The 15,216-nt window shown below is 42.3% G+C and overlaps 1 protein-coding gene across 1 annotated transcript in view; it reads right to left on the reverse strand.

The window, feature by feature from the left end:
• Positions 1-15,216, reverse strand: part of C2CD3 (C2 domain containing 3 centriole elongation regulator) — a 74,828-nt gene that overhangs the window by 49,237 nt on the left and 10,375 nt on the right. Inside the window, exons 8-16 of the mRNA XM_029911560.1 lie at positions 14,792-14,936; positions 14,226-14,404; positions 12,324-12,548; positions 7,988-8,100; positions 7,229-7,347; positions 6,020-6,142; positions 4,167-4,634; positions 2,935-3,086; positions 968-1,211 (exon numbers count right to left, since the gene is read on the reverse strand). Of these exons, the coding sequence (XP_029767420.1) occupies positions 968-1,211; positions 2,935-3,086; positions 4,167-4,634; positions 6,020-6,142; positions 7,229-7,347; positions 7,988-8,100; positions 12,324-12,548; positions 14,226-14,404; positions 14,792-14,936 (1,768 nt within the window). The remainder of the gene's footprint in view (positions 1-967; positions 1,212-2,934; positions 3,087-4,166; positions 4,635-6,019; positions 6,143-7,228; positions 7,348-7,987; positions 8,101-12,323; positions 12,549-14,225; positions 14,405-14,791; positions 14,937-15,216) is intronic.

Below are 15,216 nucleotides of genomic sequence, written 5' to 3' on the forward strand. Positions count from 1 at the left end.
CATCATCCTGACACTGAAATTGCATTAAGTCATTTCCTCTATAGTTTATATTAACATTTAAAACATGGTAGCAACTTTTGTTTAGAAAATGAGAAACACGCCTCCCCCCAACTCTAACTGTTCATACAAGTCTTTCCCAAACTCAGGGGTGAGTCCCCTGGGAGAATACCAGACTTGTGTTAGGTGCACATGGTGCAGAGGGTCAGGGCTTAGCCATTATAATGATGGACACTACAGACAATTCTAATCTAGATGGAAGCAGTGGGGATATAGGAGAGGGTCAGCACTGGTGTGGGGGGAAGCTATATGACCCTGGATCTGCTCTGATTTCCACTTCAAATATGCTGTTGTGGGCAGCTTCTTTACGTTCTCCTTCCCTCCCTGCTCCTGAGGCACATGGTCCATAATACAGCCGGACAAAGCATCAGATACATACAGGACTACAGGCTCAAAAAAGCAGTTCACCAGCCCAAGTTACATGTGTCTCCTCTCACAACGCACTGTAGCTGCAAGAGTACATGTCCAGGCCCAGGAGAACCACCAACGGACACAAAAATATGGTTTCCTGGTAGTGAGCATGCAGGTGGGGGAAGCAACAATAAATTAAAACAAAGGAAAAAAAGAAAAAGAGGAAAAAAACAAGAGAATGGGATAAAAGGGAATGGAGACACAAAAAAGGGGAGGAGGGAAAGGACAGGAAAAAAAGTAAAGTATAGATACAGCAATTGTGCCATTGCTTGGAATGAGGGGTGACAATGTGACAATCTACTGTAAGATGGGCTCTGACAAAAAAATAAAGATGAGGGACCCCTGGTTTACCAAAGATAAACTGAACAAGGTGAGATTGGCCACTGTCGGAAGACAGGATACTGGGCTAGATGGACCTTTGGTCTGACCCACTATGGCCGTTCTTACGTTCTTATGTAATGAGTCTCTAAAAGCCAAAACAGTAGTTATGGGAGCATACCATTGCGTGACTCGCAGGGGGAGGATCCAGAGAGTGGGGAGGCCGCTGCATGATGGGAGGTACAGTTCCTTCTTCATTTTTTAGTCTCTGCAGTGCCACTATTTGATCAGCTGAACCCATTGCCAGAATGACCCTTAGGCTCCCGTTTTTATTGCCTGTAAAAACATCTATCACAGACATATAGCTGTCCACTGCAACCACTGGATACTGAGCTTGAAGCAGCAGGCGAGAAATCTTGGGGTCTCTGGAGAGGAAAAAACAGGCATCAGAACAAGCCACTAGGGTATTATGTGTTTAGATGCAACTCATTTCACCTAAATCCCTCAATGCAACGAGACAAGCCAATTACCTTTATTTATTTTTTTTAAAACAAAAAGCTTTGGTCTTACAATGACCCATCACAGATAAGGAGACCCTGCTTCCCACCATCCCCAACCTTTGGGACTTCATATTATACTGATTCCCCCTTCTGGTGGATAGGAGAAACAACCTTCACCAGCTAGCAAGCAGTGATCTCTAGGAAATGAGGTAAAGTGCTCTCAGCTACTGCCAGCCCAGCAAATGAAGGATGAGAGTTAGGGACCTGTCCAAAGATCCTCATTTAGGAGCACAACATACTGCCACTAGACTACAAAAACAGCCATCGAGTGTATGATTTTACTAGTTAAAAACCATTGAAAAAGAACAAAAAGATGGGTGACAGTGGAGTGTTCCACAGAAACATCAAGGCCTTTAGTGGTAGTAGTCGGAAGACATAGCAACATGTATCTACTTCTTGATAAATCCCAGTGTCTAATGTGCACTGAATTGAATAATAAAGCACCTTCCACCTAACTGAGGCACTAACTGATTTGCTCCTCTGTTTAATTTGACTGAAATGTCAGGAACCAGTAACTTGAATTAAAAATAATATAATTTGTGTCCTTACTTTGATCAATTTTAAATCACTTTAGGCAGGTATTGCTTGAAAAAAGCTGTCATTAAATTAAGGAAGGAAGGAAGGAAGGAGGGAACCAAAACCCTGAACAAAAGAGGAAAAAAGAAATGTTCAGGAAAGACCACCTGATAATGAGACAATTACAACTAAAAGTTGAGCTATTCAGACAATATTTTTATGTTAAAAGCACTAACCTGTGCTATGTAAACTGACATTTCCCTGATAGTCTTATGGATAAGATCACCTGCTTATTTCAGTCCCAGTTTGGGAAAGGACAGATTGAAACAAGTGGAAGGCACTGAATATTGTTTATAGCGCACATACCGATTTCTATTTGAATCCAATGTAACTAATGATAACTATGAACGCCACAGCTTGCTATTTGAGAATGGTCAGGTTAAACTGCTACAGACATATTTTCTTACAAACAGGATGAGTTAAGCTGGTTTAGTTGGACAGCACTGCAGCTGTCTTCATTTCTAGGGGCTGTTCACTGGTTAACCTCTTGTTTCTGCACCACAACAGTGCTGTGCAAATGGTGGATTTAAAGCAGCGAAAGTCATACATTTCACATTAGTGAACATCAGTGGGACCACTGTTGCTTGTCTTGTAGATTTTCTTGATACAAATCTAGGGCCTGACCTTGCAGTCATCAGCTATGGCAGACTCCTGCACCCATGTAGGGCCCCTTTGAAGTGGGCTTTGCACAGACTTCTGAATCCACCTCCAAGGATCTGATTGCAGGATGGGGGACTTAATGCCAATGCTACTTTAGCAAAGTTCCAATGGAGAATATAGTTTAACAATAATATGGATCAGAAATTTTGCACTGTTGACAAAGCCTTTCCAGTCTGACCAAGGACACATGTTTTAGAGTCTGGCCCTCAATTCTTGAATCCTACAATGCAGAGCAGACGCTTGCTGCAAGCTGCTGTAAGGACATACGTTCCCTTTCTTTCCCCTGCCACTGGTCAGCACATAGCCCACACTCTGGTCAAAAACAGAACAAAAAGTTCAAGAGCCTGTTTACTTGAATGACATGTAAAACTGATGCAGAGGAAGCTTCACCAATCCTAGTAGTCTGTCGCATCTGGGGGTTCGCATCTTGTTCCAGGCTTCAATAACCATTACATTGTTCTTGAGTCTCTCCAGATGTTTGGGAGTTAATGAAATAGGCATCACCTAGTATGGGAGAGAGTTTACTGCACAACTAGTAAATGAAGCAAACTGCATTAAAACAGACAGGGAAGCTGTTTGTCAAACACAAAGTATTCTGTTTTAACAGAGGACGATTTCCCTAGTAGTCCGAATGCTGTTAGTTGGAGACCCAAATTAAAAATTCAGTTCAGGCTTGTCTACCCAGTTTTGTTAGAATTAGAAAATGTACCATGCAAAAAAAGGTGTGATTGAGATGGCAAGTGATTTTTATTCAGATTGTTTTAAACTATTTGGGGTGTGTGTGTGTGTGAAGGGGAGCGTAACACCTATTTATCATAAATACCAGTGTAGTGACTTGGGATAAAAATAGGTCTTTGATATGTCTTTCAATGAAAGCACATCTTCAATTAAGGCCTGAGGACTCCCACAATTCACATCTCTAAGACTCCCAATGAATCCTGCAATAAAACTGGGGAAAACAGATTTGACATTCCTGACATTTTTAAAGGAAAAAAAAACCAAGGGGGGAAAAAAAAAAAAGGGATTTCTGCTATAACAATTTGGTCAAAATGATGTAAATACAATAGAATGTGAAACATGGCTGAGTTTGTGTAACAACAGAAGTCTAAAATTTTGGAATTTCCTGGCTGAGGCTTCTTTCCCTTAACATTGCATTAACTCTAGCTTTTGTGCTGACTAACGCATATAGTATATGAAGATAAAAAAAAGACAGGATTATAAAGAAATGAAGTCATCCCCCCAACCATACAGCATTGGACACAACATTCTAAGCATCTCTTTCCCTTCCCACAGAGTAGTTGCCTTCTTTTCCTTGCTTTATTATACATGGGCTTCCTTGCCTACTTTCCTCTGGTATTTTAAAGGTCTTGTTTACTGTTTGGGCAATTCCAGGACACACTCACTGCATTTCATGGTTTGTGGTATGACCAAAGTAGTAATAAGAGCACTTTAATACATCAGAGAGAGAGAGTCAGAGAAGTCCCTATGGCTTGTATTAAGATAAAAACTTGGGCTTGGGAAAACGTTTGCCCCTCACAGGAATATGCAATTTAGACAGCGTAACGGGAGAGGTGTGTGACTTGCCTGAGAAAAGCTAAAGGCAGGTTGTGTTGTACCCCACATGACAGCAGATCTTGTTGCCTCCTCTGTGCTGAATAGTTTGCAGTTTAAATACACATTACAGGAACCATGGATTCCAGAGTCTCCAGCAATAAAATCCTTTCCATCAGGCACCATTAACAATACATGCAATAATAATCCATCCTCTTCCGACGCATTGATTTGTGTCATCAGGTTACGGGACGCAGACAATGGCATGGATGGTGGTGACTGCAGCACCCCTGTTCTGGGTACGTCTGTTCTCTTTGAGGATTCCTGGTTGCTTTCTTTTAAAAGTCGAGGGCTTTTTGCATGTATAACATTTCTGTCAGCTTCTTGTAACTTAATCCCTGGACTTCTGATGGCATAAACTGGGGCTTGCTGGACAGTACTAGCTGACCTGGCATTGGCACTGGTAAAGTCTTTGTTGTCAGCTGCAAGCTCCAATGATACCTGCATTATATAAGGAGAAAATATTTAATCAGAATATCTGCCCTCTATGAAGGACAGGCCCAGCAATATCAAGTCAGAAATATATAGCATACTTGGTTCAACAGCTGCATTAATTTTCCTTCCCCAACCCTAAAAGCTCATTTATGGATGTATGTTGATCATGAATCTCAACCCTTACTCTAAGAAATCCTACAGAAAGATTTGCTAAATAAACACACACACCCCCTAAATGAAGAAAACCTGTACAATTTCAAACTTATACAATAATACAGCTTGAAAATTTACTTGACACCACCTAGCCAAGGTAAAAACAATACTACCTCCCATTGGGCACTTTATCTGGACGTGTCTATACATGATTTTTGTCCACATTATATAGCATTATTTGATCACAATACTTTGGCATTGAATTCCTCCCTTTCATTTGTACTTCCTTCTCTCTTCCTATCTCTTCCCTTAATTTTTCTCCTCTCCTGCTACGGTCTTTGCCTTCATCTTTCAATGACTAGTCCAGTTTAATTTTTCTGTTCTGTAGTATTTCCTTCCCTTTATTTCTTCCCCCCTTCATTTAAGGCACCTCTTTCTACACTCCTTCCTTTCCTCCTGTTCTCTGTCTCTTCCTCCTTCACCACTGATTTCCCCATTCATTTTACTTGTCTCCAAATCTCTCCCTTCTCAGGCTGCATTCCCTCTCTTTCCTGTCATTTGCACAATCCACTGCAAGCCCCCCCTCTCCATTCTATTCCTCCTTTCTCATCCATTCCTCCATCCATCCCTTCTTCTCCTTTCTCACACTATCCCATTCCATTCTCCCTTGTAACCAGCACAGTCATGCTTATCCTTCCATTCACTAACTCAGCCCATACACAACAACCTCAATCTCTATACTGCCACTAAGTGGCAAGTAGATCAGTTCCCTGGCCACTCTGCTCCATAGCTTCCCCTGCTCTTTGGAGAAGGGGATCTGCCCACTCACCCTGGTTAGTGGGTTTTTCAAGCCTTATAATAGAAAACACTTGCCATTCTGGTGGACTACAAAAGTAACTGAACCAACTTTTGCTTATATTCCCCAGGGATTCCCCAGCTCTATAGGGCTGAAATTCCAAGGTAGACTCCTCCTCCTACTTCCCTTCCCCTGAACTGGATGGTTCTACACTGTACTCAGGGGAACTACAATTAGAACTTCTGATTTTAAGAAGGTTACAGGTGTCTCCCTAAAGCCTTTGTAAAATATATATATTGGGGTTCTACTCTACTGTACCCACAAACCTCCAGCTTTAAGATGTGGCATCAAAGTTAAGGGGGAAAAAAGAAAAGATATTCAGCCGCCAAAATATAACCATAAAAGATGATTTAACCCAAACACTGTATGGGAATTTATTTACCTTTATAGGTCCAAGCTGTGTCTGACCTCCCTCTTCCTCCACAGGTAGCTCACAGCTGACAGTGAGCAGTTCGGACTGGATAACCTTCCGCAGTGTAAGAGTTGCTGAACCAATCAGCACTGGCTGAGGACAGGGAAAAAAGAAATTAATTCTACGAATTCTGAAAGATCTGCTGATCAGGAAGAAACCCAGGAGTTATTGTGAAGTGACAACTTCTGGAGAAGCCTGTACACTACTGTTCTCCTTTTCAGCATAGTCTCTCAATGTTATATTAATACAAACTCATCTTGTATAGAACTAAGGTTTCCATTAGTTCCTGATCCAGGCATCACCACGGGATGATGGCAACAGGGAGATCTCAATTTCTGTGAGAATTTTGGATCACTGCAAGAGAAGTGTTCCAGATTCCAGGGATGGAATATGATTTTACACTTACCAAGGAGACAAATTATTCATCGTTTTCCATTAGAAAATGATTATTAGGGCAGATGGAGAATGATATGTTTAATGTTATTGCAGATTATAAAAAAATCTGAACTGAGTTAATCCCACTCCCCGACTTTCTGTAGGCAGCAGATTACGTGACTGTGATTACTTACATGTACCCACTTATCCAAAAGAAATATACATTTTATTTTTTTCAAATGCACAGGTTACTCTAGTGTTTCCCAAGCTTTTGAAAGCTGAGTCCCTCCTTCAAGAAAATAAAACCAACCATGCCCCCTTTCAACCTTGCTGTGTGTTCTCAAAGGCCTACTCAACTTAATGTATACATCTTCCATGAAGCGGCACTGGGGTATGTGCCACACTGAGAAATGCTGGATTACTCACGTCTGTTTGATGGTTAATGCTTAAATTCACCCCCTACTCCTTAAATGGCAATACCGTGATTTTAGAGAAGGGTGATGGAGAAACATATTTGGGCTTTTCAGTCTTGAACTGAGATAGCAAGATGAACACCATATTATTCCCTTAAAAGCAACTGCACATACCTCAACCCCTTTTAAAATATCTCAGTAGTTATTACTTATTAAAGCAGCAGCCCATTTGGATGCCATCAATTTGTCTGTCTCTCTCCTGTGATTGAGATTAGAGCAATTCTAATACAGCACTGTAGATAATGTACAAAGGACATCAGATTGTACAAAAATATTTGAGTGCCCAAAACGCATACATTTTTGCTTACACAGATTAACTTGTGGCAAGTACCTTTTTCTGTGTGCTTTTTCTCATGTAGATTTTGAAAGCAAGATCAGAGTTCCACCAGTGCTCTATCATCATTCCACCAAAGTGAATAGGGAACACAAACCGCTGTTGAAATTTCACCACTGTAAGGAAGATTGACAGCTATGAGTGTTTGTCTGGACTTCCATTAAATTGAAAAGGAGCAGAGAAATCTTCAGTCTGTATGTGGAGGGTGGGCAGGATTAGTGTGCATGTATGAAGTCTCCAGAGGAGGAAGTTCCAGCCCACATCAGGATAGCAGGCAAGTACTCTGTGCATCTCTCGGGCCATATAAAGAGAGTGGATGGAGTACGAGGATCAGAATCAAGGGTTCTTGCTGGAACCTTAAAATAGAATATCTTGAGTTTTCAGTGATTCAATTCTCTTATAACGGAAACTGACTTATCTTTTTGCAGGAGTAACAAATGCTCAGCCATACCTGTGCGTTAAGAAAGTTTTCCATTGGGGGCAACAGTCTGCTATTGCCATCTAATTTATTCATTCACTTTTAAAATTAAATTCAATTATGTTTAGATCCCTTCTCCCTGCAGGAGAGCGTTCCATCTCCAAAGTCCCTGTGCACTGACCAACTATCCTGGGTCAGATGCAACTTATGCAGGTTCACAAGTGGATGTTTTGGGTCTCCCTTCCACAAAGCATAATAAAATTTCAGAAAGAGCTAATAAATTTCTAAGAGGTGTAGAATTCAACACAATTGAGATTAAGAAAAAATAAAACTCTTACCTTCGCCTGTGATTTTACTTGAAGCTATGCGAATCACTTCTGTTGTTAGGGAAATCTGTCCTGTTTCATTTTTGGAGACTCCCACTGGAAAGTGGTACTCAACGAAGAAAGTGCTACAAATAAAAAAGTGAATTAAAGATCCCAGGTTATCAGTGGTGTAGTGCCCCTAATAAGGCCATACGCAACAGGAGTACACTTTGTAGCCACAATGTCCACAAGCCCACGTTATTGGGCCCACAGGTCCTTCAACATTAGTGGACTACAGTTTTTTTTATTGCACGTTTTATCTGAGTACTGTTGCTACTGAGACTCGGTTAAAGAACTACAGAGATGAAAAAGAATTTATTCTCCAATGTAATGCAATATTGTTACTTACACAATATCCAAGAACAACATTTGTTAAATTAGAGTTAAGATTGCTTAAATGCATTTTCTATCAAGGAAATAACCAGTTCAGACTTTATTATCCAGACTAATCTCAATTCATATGCTTTACCCTGCAAATATCAGATTATCCAATGCCCTCACAGATTCTTCTTCTCCACAAACTCGCTTTCGTTTCCAGGATGCAAACACCCACAATACACACATGCAGTTCCTCAAAACCACAGAGAAATACACAACCTGACCTTAAAATATCTTCATCTTGTTGAAGTCTATCAATGAGACAAGGAGGGTGAGGTAATTGTGACGTTCTGTACCTTGGGGGAGCACCCTGTAACCCCCCATACTCCTCATCTGTACATAATTGTGATATTACCTTACAAGGCATGCTTTATATATATCAGGGGAAAGGTTACAATCTGCTGAAAGTGTTGCTGTGTGTTGCAAACAATACTGCTTCTGTAAAATGTTGCATTTTGGCTTCACATATATGACCTTGGGAGCCCAGCCTCCCTCTTTATCATCACCGGCTGGACGGCTGTGCAGAATTAGAAAGCAGCCACGAAGAACTAAAGAGGACTTTCTGCGTGATGTCATAATGCACTCTTCGGCCAAAAAACAAGCATTGAAAGAGTGGTGGGTCAGCAAGAGGAAGGACCGAAAGGAGAACGGCTCTTAAACGTTACGGAGCGCCAAACGGATACGTTCCAGGCGCTACTAGCACTGCAAACTAAGCAGCTCCGCACCTGCCCTCCCCTGCAGCCACTGTCACAAAACTCTTTCCCATGCATCCCCCAGACATCGCCAACACACGCTTATCAACCTCCTGGCTCCAGTCTGTACCTGCTGCATTCCACTCCTGCCCACAGTCACAGTCCAGCCATGTGGACTCCCAGTACCCACTGCACTCAACACCCGTCCCTCTGCAGTTTAGCCCTGCTGAAGTACAGTACCCGCTGCACCATACTCCAAAGGACAAGGTTGCATAGGATACCTGGACATACATAAATCTTTAACCACCCCGGGATCCCACCTCCCTCTTGGACTCTCCCTTCCCCTATCCCCCTCAGTGCTGATGTGTTTTTTTGTTTCTCTCTCCCCTCTGGTTGTTGTTTTTTAATAAAAGAATTGTTTTGGTTTGAAAGCAATCTTTATTCCAATCATTGAAAGCAAACAGAGCCCTGCAAAGCAACAGGCAATTTTCTTACACCTTCATAGTGCATCGTCTGCACCAGTCACAATCACCTCTTAGCATTACAAGCACTGCACTCCTGAGCATAGCAACAAATATTAGTGGCTTTCAGCTTCAAATTGCCTCAAGGCATCCCTGATCCTTATGGCCCCGCGCTGCGCCCCTCTAACAGCCCTGGTCTCTGGCTGTTCAAATTCAGTTTCCAGGTGCTGAGCCTCAGTGATCCAGCCCTGAGTGAAGCTTTCACCCTTCCCTTCACAAATATTATGGAGTGTACAGCACGCAGCTATAAGCATAGGAATATTGTCATCGGCCAGGTCTAGCCTCCCATAAAGGCAGCGCCAGTGGGCCTTTAAATGGCCAAAAGCACACTCAACAGTCATTCTGCACTTGCTCAGCCTGTTGTTGAACCACTCCTTGCTGTCAAGGTGCCCCATGTATGGCTTCATAAGCCACAGCATTAAGAGGTAGGCAGGGTCTCCCAGGATCACAATGAACATTTTGACTTCCCTTACGGTGATCTTCTGGTCTGGGAAGAAAGTCCCTGCTTGCAGCTTCCTGAACAGGCCAGTGTTCCGAAAGATGCGTGTGTCATGCACCTTTCCAGACCAGCCTGCATTAATGTCCGTGAAATGCCCACAGTGATCCACAAGCACCTGGAGAACCATTGAGAAATACCCCTTCCGATTAATGTACTCGGTGGCTAGGTTGTTTGGTGCCAGAACTGGAATGTACGTGCCATCTATTGCCCCTCCACAGTTAGGGAAGACCATTTGTGCAAAGCCATCTACAATGTCACGCACGTTGCTCAGTCACGGTCTTTTGGAGCAGGATGTGATTAATGGCCCTGCTCACTTCTGTCAACACAAGTCCAACAGTCGACTTTCCCACGCCGAACTGATTAGTGACCGATAGGTAGCAGTCTGGAGTAGCCAGCTTCCACAGTGCAATCACCACGCACTTCTCCAACGACAGGGCAGCTTTCATTCTCATGTCCTTGCACCGCAGGACTGGGACAAGCTCATCACACAGTCCCAAGAATATGGCTTTCCTCATGTGAAAGTTCTGCAGCCACTGCTTGTCATCCCAGACATGTATGACGATGTGATCCCACCACTCAGTGCTTGTTTCTCGAGCCCAAAAGTGGCGTTCCACTGTGGTCAGCACATCCATGAATGCCACAAGCAATCTTGTGTCGTAGCTAGTATGTGTGGCGAGATCCATGTCGCACTCCTCTTGCCTTTGTAGTTTAAGGAATAACACCACTGCCACTCGTGACATGTTAATGACAGCGAGCAGCATATTGGTCAACAGAGCAGGATCCATTCCTGCAGGTGGAGGAGGCAGAGCGCGCAGTACACAAACCGTTGAAAGATGGTGCCAAATGCGGACGGAAGCACAGGGATTGCTGGGATGCAAAGCAATGCATCATGGGGCATCGGGACAGGACCCAGGATGCCCCACGACCCCATCCGCCTTCTGATGCTAAGAGTTGTGGGAAGAGGAAGAAATGCTCTGTGGAATAGCTGCGCAGAGTGCACTGCTCTGAATATCACTGCAAGTGTGAACACGCTATTGCGCAGGCAGCTGACAATGTGAACACACAACAGCGGTTTCCCTTCAGCGCTCTCTCAGCAGCGCCGTAACTCTGCCAGTGTAGACATTCCCCAACTTACATCAGGTTTTTGGGTATCAGCCAGATATTAGCTCCCCAGAGGCAACAGCAAGGAAAGTAACCAACGCCCGTGCGGGATGTGAAACAACCCATCAACAGTGTATTGTCCAGCAAGGGAGCTACAATGCAGTGACCCACCTGAATGAGGCCACACCAGGGGAATTGCTCAGCCTTGCTTGAAGTGGCTCAGCAATACCCCCAGACATGCCTAGACTTGTGTTTTCCAAGGACATGGACTGAGGGTATAAAACAGACAGAGTGGACACATACTGGGCCTTTCTCCTTCACCCACCTACACTGCAAGCAACAACGACACTGAAGACTTGATACTCCAACTGAGAGGACTGGCCCAGATTTCAAAGGTGAAATCTGTATACTATAGACTGCAATATCCAGTGGGATGAGAAAAACTGCTTCTAGTTGCTGCCCAGTTTAATAGGGTTGAGAGTTTAGACTGCGTGCTTATATTTGATTTCTTTTGGTAACTAGCTGACTTTTTGCCTATCACTTAATATCACTTAAAATGTATCTTTTATAGTCAATACATTTATTTAACTGTTTATCTTTACCAGTGAGTTGGTATGAAGTTTGGGGGCAAATCTGCTCAGGGTGTGGGGCTCCACATGCGGTTGTGCTGGGTGATCACAGTGCCTGGCGGGGCTTGCTGCTGGTCACTAGCAAGGCATTGTGAGAGACAGCCCAGGCTGGAGAGAGTTAAGGGGGCACAGAGGTCCCACAGTCCCAGTCTGCACCCTTGGGGGATCCTGTCACAGTAATATCTTTTATTTGACCAACTTCTGTTGGTTAGAGAGACACACTTTTGATCTTACACAGCACTCCTCAACCACCTTGTCTCTCTAATATCCTGGGACCAACACAGCTACAACGCTGCATATTTTATCGTGTGTTACTTTTTAAGACAAGAAGAGGAGGAGGAAAGAACCTCAGGACCCTGTTGAAATAAGGTCCATTGAACAAAACACCAGCATTGAGAACTCTGGTTCCAAAATCCAACAAAGGTACACGTACACACACACGTACATGTACACACACACGTACAGACACACAAAAATAATAATTCTTACCGCTTTTTAGCTAATGCTGGTCTTGGTGGTTTCCCTGTGAAGCTTTTCTTGCCTGGTGTAGTCTGGGTGCTTTCAGGAGGAATTCTCAAGCTTTCAATTATGACTCTGGCTAAGTGTATTCGACCCAGCAATGCCAGCCTATCCACATTTAAGGTTATGGCTTGCCCTTCCTCTGTGCATTCTGTGGGAGCGTCAGAAAGTGGTAGTGGTCTAGCAGGAGAACAGCTGAAAAGGGTTAAAGCAGAGAATCCGGCTTAGACAAACATTCATTGCAGCAAAACCCTAAGGGAAAACTGTAGGCTGGCAGGGTGTTGTTTTTTTTTTAAATGGTTCACAATACATGAACATGCACATTTGTTTTTTCACTGTACTACACTTTTCATCACAAGTTTCCTGCTCACCCTTTACAGTCAAAGTATGTAAACTGCAGATAATGAAGGTGGCTTCTACATTAAAATGTGTTATATACTTGAAATACACCTATATAAAGAAGGAAAAGTGCAGACGTTTTCTTTCCATGCAATTCTAACTGCATAAGACAGGATACCCTCCCAACTCAGCTCTGCAACAAGAAAAGGTTCAGGAAGCCTGTGACAGTGGTCAGAGGATCCAGATGCTGCCACAGACATAGGGTAAGTTCACTTGTGTGCAGGGGACCAGCAACAGGCCTATGGACCACTTACATACCATGTAAACTGTATCTTGAGGGCTTTAGTGGTACATAGGCTTTTTATGCTGCATCTCCACAGAAGTGAATTTCACCTGCAGACAGTAGAATGCAATGATAGCAGCAGGTGTGGAATTTGGGAACAGCAACACAGCCATTTAGAAAGTCAAGGAAGTATACTGATTTGGGTTTAAAGAAAAGTTTAGTGTATCATTAAATTGGTTAACTGGATTACTGAGAGGCGCTACTGTAAACAGTGTATGAGACTGACAGTGAAGCTACTCTCAATGTGAATACAGTATTGCTTGGTGTAACTTCCTCTCTGACTGTTTGACAATCTTTTATGCTAAGAGTTTTATTTATTCTCTATTTGTTTCTTATTTGTTTCATGTTTAGCCATAGATTTTATTGTAAGTCAGGCAAGATACCTTGAGCTTTGTTTATTTTTTTTATGACGCCTGTGGTAACATGCTTTCTGTAGAGGCTTTGTAAATAATGCATACATTCGGTTAAAAGAACATTGTCATTTCAAATGCAGTTAAGAACTAGCTTTTGTAAAAACAAGCTAATAAAAAGTTTACATGCTCTTATTTTTTTGTTTTTAAATTCCAAGGGAGTCAGATTTTCACTCCTCTGCAATGCAGGCAGCCCAAATATTGCATGAAGAACTTTAAAGTGAAACTGGCTATTAACAAAAATGAAAATGGAAGCGTTCATCTTCATTATGCAAGCTAAAGGAAATACAAAAAAGTAAACAAACTACAGAAAATGAATAGCAACTTTGGTTTAGAATATTTTCAGTTTTTATTCATTCAAAGCGTTATTTATTATTAGAAAGGTAGATACTTTTTTTGTTTTGCAAACATGCTTTTTAACTTGACTGTATCTCTTTAAGCAGCTGGTCACATTTTCTTAAATGATGTATGGTAACTCTCTGGATTCCATCATACAAAAGGACATCAAATTCTTAATCAAATTGGTTATTCAAAGCACTGTTACACTATATGCAAGTGAAAGTGTGGGGGAGTGTAGTGGTTCTCAATTTATTTACCATTGTGGGCCGAATCCAATATTACCTGTATGGCCCTGAGGATGTCACATGGGCCACGGCTGTGTGCTGATTGGGCCGCAAGCAGCCCACAAGACGCAGGTTGAGAACCACTGCATGACTATTGCTAATGGTAACTTATGATTTGAGGCTACTGCACAAAGGAATCTGTAACTGAACTGTTCACCTGGGTTTCATTTCTGTTTCCTTTTCTTTCTGATCACAGATGCTAGAATCCAAAGTTTTCTGTGACCTCTGATGGTTTCCGTGGTCACCTTTCACAAGCTTTTTTGTGCTGATTACTTTTTTAGATGATATAATATCCTCATCATCACTGAGGAAGTCACTTAAACTGGTATCAGACTTCTAAAAAGAGATATTGGAAAAAATAAAAGTTTAATATTATTAACGCCAACAAAAGGTACACAACAGCCACAATACATGAGGGTAGGAAAAATAGCATGTGATCATGTAATCAGACAATCAAAAAGCATACTCAGAGGGGACAGAATTAACGCCCCATGGGCAATCTTTATTCTGGCATTTCCCAACGAGAGTGCTTGACTGTCATCTTAATAATTTTCTTTTATCAGTTTTTAATGTAATTTTTAATATATTGACAAACTTCTATAGGCTACATTACAAAAACGCCTTATAGATACTAAGACATCTCTCTTCCTTCTGATCTGTCGTCTTGATTTTCCTTTACTATAGCACTGTGGCCTAAGCATCTTCCCCTCGTCCCCCACTTACATGAGCTGTGTAAAACAAATTCTCCAGCAGACTCTGGTCATAGTGAGGATCATTCAGCTCGCTGTCATACACCTCACTTCCTGCAGAAAGAGATTCTGGAGGGGAACCTGTCCCATCCCAGAAATGCACAGGGGATAAATCAGCACTGTGGACACAAGAGAAGGAAAAAATATCCCTCTTAATATAGCAGTTTCATATCAATTCTAATTGCATTGTTTATAGAACAGTCACTTTTATATCCAGATTTGAACTTAGTTGTGATGTTCAAACTAGCAACAGTGAAGATCGTGCTTGACAGTAATGAAGAGTCCAGTTAAGAGATATGGCATAGGCAGAAACTAAACAAGCTTCCCTCAAAATGTGTCTCAGACCTGATCTGGATAGAAATCCTAAAGCAGTGATACTCAGACTGAGGCTTGGGAGCC

The sequence above is a fragment of the Terrapene carolina genome, unplaced genomic scaffold (assembly GCF_002925995.2).
Source record: "Terrapene carolina triunguis isolate 2854851 unplaced genomic scaffold, T_m_triunguis-2.0 Scaffold97, whole genome shotgun sequence".
NCBI classification, from domain to species: Eukaryota; Metazoa; Chordata; order Testudines; family Emydidae; genus Terrapene; species Terrapene triunguis.